Source organism: Gavialis gangeticus, unplaced genomic scaffold, assembly GCF_001723915.1.
Source record: "Gavialis gangeticus isolate Ggan-Ray unplaced genomic scaffold, GavGan_comp1, whole genome shotgun sequence".
In the NCBI taxonomy this organism is placed as follows: Eukaryota; Metazoa; Chordata; order Crocodylia; family Gavialidae; genus Gavialis; species Gavialis gangeticus.
Genome location: NW_017728992.1, coordinates 114,981,213 through 114,992,563, shown reverse-complemented (window position 1 = coordinate 114,992,563; position 11,351 = coordinate 114,981,213). Strand labels below are relative to the sequence as shown.

Below are 11,351 nucleotides of genomic sequence, written 5' to 3'. Positions count from 1 at the left end.
TATAAGATCTGTATCCAGAACCTCACATATTTGGTTTCGAATCCTGTTTGCTCCAGGAGTCAAAAAGGAAATAAGAAAAAATAAGAGAAGGGTGAAAGAAAAGGGGGAGAAGAACATGAATGAAGAATGAAAAATGAGGTGGATGTCGATAGCTGTTATTGAATTTGAAATGGGGACAATGAAGGCCAAAGCAGGAGAGAGATTGGTAACATCAGTTAATAGAAATGGTGACCTTGTTTGGAGACATGAAAACCAAACGGTGAATTTAATTTTATGGCTGTATTTATTAGGCATTTATTTTCATGTTCCATTATCCTAGATGTAATGTTAGCTTCTTGTTCAAGGAAAAGAACAGATATATAAAATTGTGCTTATAGTAGGCCTCTCCCTGTCTCTTTATATTATAATAGAATTTCACCAAGTGAGACATTAGCTCACTGAATGTAATCCTTGCTTGAAAGATACAGCAAAACAGGAGTGACCTATCTTGGATGCAAAAGCCTGGCAGTGTATATGGAGATAATGCTGAGTTTCTCACACATCTGTGCTTATGGAGTGTTTTTTCCATAATTAATAAACAATAGAAAGAAATTAAGGAGATTCAGAGTCCCTTCTTGTCACTGCTCATCTCTTACTTCCAGATTTGTGGCTTCAAAACTTAAACAAAACTCTGATTACTGTTTCTTCTACCATAAGGTTTCCAAAACCCCATTTGGAAATTCTTGCTTAAGCTGGAGAGAACAGGCCTCTTTGGGCTTGATGGAAGTTTTGCTGCATTTCTTTGTGAATTAAGACAAGGCTTACCAACACCAAGAAATATCCAGCTTATCAGGGTTTCATTTAATTGGCAGCTTGGTCCCAGTTGAGCAGAACACTTAGATAGGTGCTTACACCTATTCCTATTCACTAATCCATGTTTAAAATGTGTTTAAAGTTAAATAATTGACATAATTGTCTTAAACACATTCTTAAATTTCAGTATGTGCATAAGTAATTAGCTGAATTATGGTCACACAAAAGTCTTTTTCACTGTCACAATCTTAGTATTTTAACTATTACCTTTGAAAATCCTGAAGTTTACAGCAGTAGAAATAGGGCTTTGTTCCTTAGCTGTTTCCTTATCAAGAGCCAGGAACATGAAAACACCAGAGAAAAGACTATATGGCTATTTAGCACTATATGGCTAAAAAAAGTCATACTGGGTGAGTAACAATGCTATCAAAGAAAATGAGGAATTAAGGATTTGTGTGTCTCGGTATTAGTAACGTATCCTTAGGGGTCTGTTTCCCTGTCAATATGCATGTGTAACTCCTACTGATGTTAATGCAACCTTTGCAAATAAGTTGAGGTGAGAATAGTGTTTTGGGGCTAACAGTCCCATTTTGAGAAAAGCCAATTCCAAATTCATGGTAGTGAGTGAACACTGAGCTCATTCTAAATGGTGCATTTTTCTTTTTTTAAGTTTTCAGTCATTAAACTTCTTGAAGTTGAGAGAAATTTTGGTTTGTATTTTTTTTCTCATATTTGATTCCATTGTTTTAAAACTCTGTTATTGACTTTCAAGCAACATGTTGCTTGTCATGATGAGTAGCCAACAAGAAGAGAGCCTGAAGGATGTTCATTACAAGAAATGGCTATAAAATATGTTTAGAGACTTAAACTATCTTCTTTTTGTGAAGGCATAGCTTTTTAATATGTATCCCCTAAACAAGTGTGAAAAAGGACCTGGGACGCCAACATTCTGTTCGTGGCTCTGCCCAAAGCTTCTAATATAATCTGTGTCAGTGTTTGTCTTTCCAATCCTCATTTATGAAATTCGGACAACAGGACTTGTCTCCCTTCTCATACAGTAAATTTGTTCAAGAATAGGGAGTTGTTTAGATACTGTAGCAATGGAAATTAGTGTTAACTCTAAGTTACAGTAGTCAGATCCTCCTTGTCCTGATCTGTTGAGTCTATTCTAGAATTTGGACCTATTCTATGAGGATGGATAATCTGGAATACAGTAAATCTGGTTCTAAGCAATAGTGCTTTGATGAAAAATTAACTGTACTACCCTAATGTTTAGAATAAGAAATATTCTAATTTTGTTGAGGATGGGCAAAAAAAGAAGAGCCTGTGAATATATCTTCTGTGAAGATCCTATCCCAGGAATGGGACCAGCAGCCCACAAAATCCATGAGTGTATCGAGATAGATAGTACATTTCCCAAAAAAGAACACTTCACAAAAATATGAAAATGACCATACCATTCTGTTATGTGCCCAGTAAAATAAGGGGTTATTAAATAATAATGGCCCTGAAGAAATTTGTGTTCAAATTCCAGGCTGCCTTTCTTTCTAAATAATGTGGGCTTTTTGAGAGGCATTCCTATTAATATTACTTTTGGGACAGAGCTTTTTCTTTGATCCAGCACTTAAAAGGAAGTGACTGTCACCCTGAGCAAAATAAAGATAGAGAAGATATATATTTTTAAAGGCATATAGTAGTTGTGAGAAAAAAGAAAATCATGCTGAAATAGGGCCTAGGTAGGCTTCTCCATAAGTGGATCTATACTTGGGAAGGTTGGAAAAAACTCTGCTAGCAACCTCAATTCAGGAAAGTCTTTAAGCAGATGTAGAATTTTAAATGCGACTTCAGAGGCCTTAAGTGCAAGCTAAAGTCTAGAGAAAGGCATCTTTTGCTTGTACTTTTGTGCTTTGCCAAATTGGAACCAGATAACAAATTGGAGCCCTGCATTAAGGCAGGGCTGCCCAACTTGTAGCCTGCGAGGAGTTAAATTGAGACTCTTAGGCTCCTACCTGGCTTTCCGTCCCATCCTTGTCCCCCCCACCCCCCCAAATTGCCCCATGCAGTATAGCTGTGGAAAAAGGGGTGGGGGAGGATTTTATGGGCAGAGTGGAATGATGAAGGGAGGGTTGCAGACATGTGGTGCAATGGTGGGTGGGTTGCTGGGAGTCTTTGAGGTGAGAAGCTTGGAGTGGGGACCCCGGTGCAGCTCTTGGGGTGTGCGCTGTCAGCTGTTTGGAAATTGGACAGCTCTGGTGTAAAGTAATGGTAGAGGTTCCTGAGTCCATAGATTTTCTCCCACCCAGAAATACTCTAGCACTCACAAGTGGTACTAGATAACAGCCTCTTTTGCTCTCTGATATGTGGGGAGGCAAATTATATCCTGAAACTGCTCTGAGAAGGAGAGAAAAAGCTCCCTAGCTCTACTTCCTTTGGTAGTGTGCCAAGTAGGACCAGCCATCATTTAGATTCCACACCTGAGAAGTAAAAAATGTTGCCACTTTTTCAGCTAATTTCTCACAGGGAGCTTTGGGGAAAAAATCATAAGCCCTTTCATCTAGAAGAAGAATGAAAGTTAAATGTTTTATCCCTTTATATAGAGCACTTGGAATTCCACAAAATATAAATGTTACTCAAGCAGAAACCCCTTTAGGAATATGAGTAGCAGAGCTCTTCCTGTACATAGCCAGATTCTCTAATAGATATTTGCACCCTGTGGCTATTAGTGTTCTGTGCTGGAGTTTTTATTTTTCTTTACTTTAAACATTTTTTTTTATTGAGGAACAGGCTGTAATCCTGAGCAGTGAGTGTGTGGGAGGATGACAAGAAATGCAAAATGTAGTAGGCTTGTAGTAAGTGTGTTGTTTATATGCATATGTATGTGTGGACACACAGATGTAGTTATTTTGAAGAGACTATATAATACCATAAAAGGTAAAGGCAGCTATTAAAATCAAGCCAGGTGATAAAATGTCTTAATGTTAATTCTAGACAACTATGTATTCGCAGACGTTTAGACTCTAATGCCTTAATTTGTGACTGTGAGTTACTGTGGTTGGCTGAACTGATAAAAGACTATACCAGAAAAGGCAATACCCAGGCTGCTGCTTCATGCGAATATCCCAAGACACTGCAGGGAAGGTCTGTTGCCTCATTACTGGTGGAAGAATTCAACTGTGGTGAGTTAAATTGTCTTAATGTTGTGGAAATTTAAGTCTGACTTTAAGTCAAAATGGGTGTGGTTTATCTATGTGCATTAGACCCTTGCTACAACTTACGCTGTAAATTGCACAGAGGTTAGTCGGCGTAGTGTTGTTAGCTTAATGGTTTAGTGAAGCAGTCGCACCTTAAGGTGAAAAACAATTGCAGGCTGCCCTTCACCTGCACAGCCATGACTTGCCACTAGAGGCTTGGTGAGCAGGGACAGGAGTAGGAGCTAGGGACAGAACTGGTTCGCTGCTCCTGCCGGGCAGACCAGTCACCACAGCCTTGGAGACCCTGCATCCACAGTGCCTTCAGTCACTGCCTGAATACCTCGCTGCTCCTGCCAGGCAGAGTGAGCTCCAGAGCACCTGGATGTTGTAGGGCCTCCCACTGCCCAGACTACTTCACTGCTTCCACCAGACAGAGGGAATGGCAGCTTAGTCCGTGGTGGAAGAGGCGCTGCAGCTGCCAGGCAGTCTTGGGCTGCGGTGAGCAGTGGGGCCGAGGGGCTGTGCCTGGACTTGCTGTACCCTGACATCCCCACTTGTCCTGACTACAGAGGGGCCACTTCATCCTAGGATACTGGAAGACCAATCTGGGCAGAACAGCGGTGTGGAGTGATCACACCTTAATGGAACAGGAGCTGGGCTATGCAGATTAGAGATAATCCTGCCCTGGAGTGGCATAAGTTTAAGATGAATAATGACTGCTTTAAACCACTTAAATGTGTTAACATGCAGACAATCCAGGGGCTAAGAACTGCCTAAAATTACAATGTACAAGGCTCTTAGAGAGAGAGTGTGGAACAAAAATAGTACATTTAATTGAAACACAAAACTGTGGATGCTTTGGTTTTACTTAGGTCTAAAGTGAAAAGATTTTGAGGTCTTTTTTGATTTTGAGCAATATATTTTTATTGAGATACACTGTAATTATTGAATTTAAAAGTACAACTTAAAGTAGAACTCTTACCAGTGTAGATTGCACTTGCCTAAATAATTAACACTTGGAAAGTAAGGGTTTATCTTATTTATATGCATTTGATACAGTTAATTTTAGTGAAATTTTATGGTACAAAATAGCTTCTACTTTACTAATAGAATGTTAATAGCTAAAACCAAACCATAGTTGTGAAATAGATGCACTGGTTACATTTTGTGATGGAATATTCACTATGGCTAAAGTTCATATGAACAAAGTTCAGATGTGCTATCAGTTGGAAGCAGGATCCATTTATTCATTTTTCATTGTTAATGTTGGTTAATTGTTAACTCTCTAATGTTGCAGAGTAAGGCAGAAATCCTGGAATGATGTGTTGTGTCTGTATGTATACGCATAGTGAGTAGTTCCATTGCTTTAATGGGACTACATACAGAGGAATTCTTTGTGGTATTTGATTATATATTTATATTTAAAAGAGTTGCTCACTAGAGGCTCTACAGTTAAGGTTGCAATATTAATGTACTTTACTCCTCTGCAGAAAGGTGTCTCTCAGATCATATTTCTCAGTCAAAGAATATCAATTTGAAGACTGAGTTTTGTTAAATGTTTTTAAATGTTTCTATGTATTGTTGAAGCAGGGCATATTTAAAGACTAACTTGTTAGTAGATGACAACCTATATCATCAGATGCTTTAGTAGGTGACAAGCTATGTCATCAGTTGCTATGAAGGTCATTGTCAAATCATTTTGGCTTCATATGACATGAAAGGCATATGAGCACACTCCTATTCAGCCTTCTCTAATAATGCTGAATTTAGAAAGCAGCCAAGAAGTCGCGTTTAAAGTGGATGAAGAACTTTTTAGTAGAATTTGTATTTTAACTTTATGAAACCTGGTCTCAAAATGACTGAATTTAGTAGGATGGTTGTAGAGCAGGGGTTTCAGATTCTCTCTGGGCCCCAAGCTGGATCTGGACTGTGATGCTTCTCTTGGGTTTGATCTGAAGGGCCAGCAGCCATTGCAGAGGTCCACGGACAATAGAGGGAATCTGGGGCACTACCCAGGGTCTGACAGGTACAGTATGAGTGAAGGCTGTATCTACATAGCCCTCACTTGCCCCTCTTCTGCTAACAGCCATGTCCATCAGAACCAGGACCCAAATTCCGTGGCAGACCTTGCCCCTGGTTCTACCTTCAACTTCCAGTAGCTCACTGGTCCACCTTCCATATCTTTGGCATCCCTGTTTTAAAGGATTAAACATGAATTATTACAGGCAAAATCCTGTTATATATACGGGGAACTATTATTTTCCTTTCATTCAATTTAAAAAAATGTATCAAGAATGCCATTGTTCAGGGTCAACTAACAGCTGCCTGAGATTTGAGAAGTAGTTTTCTCTATAAACAGTTTATTTCACTGTTGGTCATTATAAGTTTTCTTGCATCTCCTTCATAAGCGTCTGGTACTGGCTGCTGTCTGAAGCAGGATAACTTCACTTGAGGAAATCACTGCTTTGAACACATTTGGCAATTCCTGTGTTCTTATATCCTACAGTGTTTTCTCTGCATGTTTTCACAACCAGATCTGAATGGCCCTGTAGACACCTGTGCCCAGCTTGGTTCTGTCACTGGGACCAGGCACTCCTGTCTGTTGGGCACCAGTTCCAAAGGCCAGAGAGCTTGACCTCCACTTGCTTTTACTGGTAGTGCACATGCTCCAACTCACCTGCTATGTCTTGATCTTTTTAGGAGAAAGGGAGGAACCTTGGTTTTTGTATTTACTCTCATGATTATCTCAAGTTACTGGTCCTCGGGGCTCCTCTTCCCCTTGCATCCCATCCATGAACCAACCAGATCTTACAGGATTGCCAAGCCACCGGTCATCTGGTAGAAGGATAACACAGCTAATGGGTCACTCAATTAGCCGTGCTCATTTACGGCTTATAGTCTCGACTGGTTGAAAAGTCTCTTTCAGTCTCTTAAATCACCCACCTGGAGGCACCTGGGTTTGTTACTCCTCATCGATTGTAGCACAGCTACCACCTCCTGTTGGTCTATGCTATGGAATCCACTGGCTAGGCCATCTGTAGCTGAGCTCTGCTCAGGGTGCCTGGGGTCTTTCCGCTCTGAGCACAGCCTAACAGTATTGACCCCTTTGCTGGCTCCGAAGCCCACAGGTAGATCATGTCCCCTTTTTACCTAAGTCCTCTAGGGGATTACTAGCTCAGGCTTAATGCTTCAGCTCCTCCTCCCCCCCTCCCAGCACAGTTTTTAGCTTTCACTATCCACGACTGGTGGGGCTAATCCGGAGTGCCTTTAACTCAAACACAGAAAGGATGGTTGAGCTCAAAACAATAACCTGTCCTGAATCCTTTCCTGCAACAAACTCACAGCCACTTCTTGTCCTGCTGCAGAAGGCAGTCTCTCTCTGGTGTGTCTCCCATGGTGTTGCTCACTGCTTTCTGCGGGGCTTGGGTCCCTAGGGCTAGAGGCTCCTCTGAGCCTCTAGTCTGGCGAGCAAGCTCCTATTCTGCTTGCTTTGTTCCTGCTGAGGCAAGTTGTAGCCAGGCTCCAGAATCCATCAGCTGTGGTCCTGGGTCTCTCTCACTTCTCTGCTGGTGTGAGGCGCACACTTGCAGGCAGGCTTTACTTCCTGGCACACTGGCTAATCTGCATCCAGCACAAATTGATAAACCAGGTTGGACGTGGTGCCTGGGGTCTGCGCTGCTGCTGGCCCTGCAGGTACACCTCAGGCCCTGGGTAGCTGAATGGTGTCCACACCTTGCCCCTGATCTCTGGCAGGGGTGCCTCTTGGGGTCTCTCCACTTTGATGTCATTTGGGGTATTCCCCTGCAATAGGCCCACTCGAACATAGATCGCATCGCTGGTCTTGGCTGATCTAGGTTGACTTCTGAGGCTCAAACCAGTAGTGTCTGGAATCCTCCAAAATATGAGGATTGAATTTGTTCATATTAAATATATCTTACTTGGGTAGGAATTTTTTTAAAAATACACTTGTCTAAATAAATTGCATGTGGGAATCTTTCTATGGGAGTGTGGCTGAGCTGATTTGGTTAAACGATTAAAATGAACTGGAGGTTTGTTGGCAATGGCAAAAGCTACAGAAAACATTACCATTACTATGGAAGTTCTGAAGTCTATCTGAACAGCTGTCCCATCTAAATTTTAAGTGATAGGGGAAGCATTCTGAAACCTTTAATCAAAAACTCAATTATGTTCAAATTAAATTAATGGAAAATATTAGGTGATTATCAGTGAAGTCTAATTTAATGTTACTCTACTCTACTGTGTGTTTTTTATGGTAGATTAAGGTGATAAGATATCCCAGTTTTATCATAGGAGATTTAAAATATGTGCTGTTTCAGTAGTTTGTCTGGACATTATTAACATGTTAATTAAAATTTCTACCTCCAAAGCATCTTCTTTTAGCCACCTTCCTCCTACAAATATAAAACTCAGAAAGGGACTATGACTTTCTACAATTTTAAACTTTTCAAACTGTGATGGAAGAAGATATCACAGCCACATAAAAGTGAAGATAGATTTCTTAACATGAGCCTGATAGTCATTAATTAGTAATCCAATATGCCATAATTCTGTACTATACCCTTGATGGACAATAATACTGGTGTAATGAAATTCTTGTTAAGCCAATGAGTGTTTACTATAATAGATGTATAATCGATCATCACCTGAGGCTGAACTTTATGTTGCTGTATCAACTAATACAACTTCTATGTTTCCTGAGTGCAAATTAGAGCTTGTTGAAAAATGAACTTAGCAAAAAATAAAAGTCAAAAAGATTTTACAGAATGGCATTTCTAGAAAAGCATTATTTTGGGAGAACTGAAATATGATAAATGTGATAGATATGATAAATAGTTATTATAGTTTAGTTTGGATTATAGGATGAAACTTTCTTAATATGGGGGGGTGGCTAAACATTGAAACAAGTTACCCAAAGAGGTTATGGACTCTCCATCCTTGCACATTTTTCCATGATTCTACCTACAGCAGGGAGTTCACTTACATGACCTCCTGAGGTTCCCTCCTGCCCTACTTTTCTACAATTCTGTTAAATGAAATTTTCAACTTGATAGCCATCTCTCTTAAAGAGAAATGACAAGATCATTGCCAGTGGGCAGATGGGGAAACTCAGTCTATTTTTTTCTGGCATATTTTCTTCCCAGGCTGGTAGCATTTTCTCCATAGTTACTATAAAAGGCTTGATTTTATAAAATATACAAACAAAGATATGCCTGAACAGATTCACAGAATAGGAAATATACCAGCCACTTTCTAATCATGAGTAGCATGCAGTAGTTTGATTATGTAAGTGACTTTATAGAATGTAGACACATTTTAAAAGCTTTTTCTTTGAGAGATTGTTCCAATGCACCTTCCAGTGTATGTGCATATGTGCTGGCTTTACATAGATGTTATATCGAAAAAGAGTTATATTCCTGAAAAGTGATATTTTATCATTTAAAGTAATTAATAACTATGAAATATTACTTTTCTCACAAATATGCTTCTATCTAGTCTTTACTGCTGAACTAAAAAAGTAAAGCATCATGACTGTGTAAAGAGGCTGGGAACCCCAGCTTCAGGTGGTCAGTAGAGAATAGCCTGCCTGGCCTCGGAGGTTTGGAGCTGGAAGGGATGACCACCAGCTAGTGAGGGTGGAACCACAAAGGCAGTTAAGAGCTGAGAGCTTCGGGAGGCAAGTGCTTGAGTGGGGAGAAGAGAGAGCAGCTGCTGTACTTAGAAGCCAAGAGCTAAAATTATCCTTCTCCTGGAAAGGACAGAAGATTTTGGGTGGTTTGTGTTGTTTTGTGAAGAATATAAGTGGCCTACAAAACTGAGAACAGAGCTGACCAGCCGGCTTACACTGACCTTAAAGTACCATAGAGCATTTAAAAATGCTAAAAATAAAGCAGCAAATAATACTATAAAAAGAAAATTATTAAAGTATAGTAGTAATAAAATATAAAGCATACTATATTTTAGCTTGTTAGGCAGCATTAATTTAATTAATGACTTAAAATAAATTGTATGAATTATTTGCCAGCTTCCTTTTAGAACAAATGTACACATAAGGTCAGATGCTTACCGTACGTTGTGACATTTCTCCAACAAAATCTTTGGTCACACTTGGAGATCGTGGTGAAAATGTATATAATATTTTCTTCCAGAAGTCATTATAAAACATTTTTCTACCCAGTGGTTGTTTCTACCTTTTTTTCTTTCCTTGCAGAGAGACCTCGTATTACCTCAGAGCCTCGAGATGCAGACGTGACCCCAGGGAATACAGTTTACTTTACCTGCAAAGCAGAAGGAAATCCTAAACCCAAGATAATTTGGATACATAACAAGTAAATACTAAATAATATTTGCATGTGTGTATGAGTTTAACTTCAAGTGCTGATTATTATTAATCCCTTGGCTATATATTGGTACTGTCTGCATGCGTCTGTAAACAAAACATTTTCTAATCTAATTTAATCAGCAGGAGGCTGACTTTGAAAATGCAACCCAATTCTTCGAACACAAAGAAAGCAACCCAATTCTTTATCAAGGAAATGCATAGAGAAGAAAAGGGAAAGCATATTTTATTTGTTCACCTTAATAGGCTTAGTCAGTTTCCAAAGTGAAGGGAAACTTCAAGATTTATTAAAAAGGACCCTCCCCTTGCATTCCCGATCAGAAATCCACTTTCCCTTGGATAAGGGACAGTGTACACAAATAACAAACATATTTTAATAAAGTATTTTCCTTTTATAATTTCTCAGGCCTATTCTCTTTTTACTTTTTTCTTTTGAGTAGAAGTTTATGTTCAATAATAGATTATTTTTTAAATAACTGGGATGCAGTATTAAAGACATACTGACCAATACAGTATTCAGTATTGACAACTTAAGAGACTAGTTCCATTCCAGCCTGCAATCAGAAATCAACAGGATTTAAATAAATGTGTAAACTTAAGAACGTACCTGCACTTGAACAGATACTCAAACACTTTTCCTGAACAAGGCCTCAATGTGCGCTTGACCAGAAAATAAGAGACCTGAGAAATTATACAAGGAAAAATATTTGATTCAAAAGCCAAAGGTTACTAAACAACAAACACATTCTTGTCTGTAACAAAATTTATGAGCTAAAAAGGAGAAAGGGTAAATAGTTAACCAAAAATTACTCACATTACATATATTGTTCTTATTTAAGATAACGAGCTCATGTTTCACCACAACTTTTTATTCTCAGTTGAAACATGAATGCTGTTTTTTCACCAGTTAACCTCTAAATACAATTATGTGTAGCAGGTTTGTCTTTTGGAGCTTGGGTTCAGTCCCAGGCTTGAAATCTTGTTGTTTTGATTGGTGGAGCTCATCCCCC

The 11,351-nt window shown here is 39.3% G+C and overlaps 1 protein-coding gene across 1 annotated transcript in view; it reads left to right on the top strand.

Annotated features, from left to right (window-relative positions):
* The window catches only part of PXDNL (peroxidasin like), a 407,402-nt gene that overhangs the window by 258,602 nt on the left and 137,449 nt on the right, over positions 1-11,351 (top strand). The window contains exons 7-8 of the mRNA XM_019527126.1: positions 3,799-3,968; positions 10,213-10,330. Of these exons, the coding sequence (XP_019382671.1) occupies positions 3,799-3,968; positions 10,213-10,330 (288 nt within the window). The remainder of the gene's footprint in view (positions 1-3,798; positions 3,969-10,212; positions 10,331-11,351) is intronic.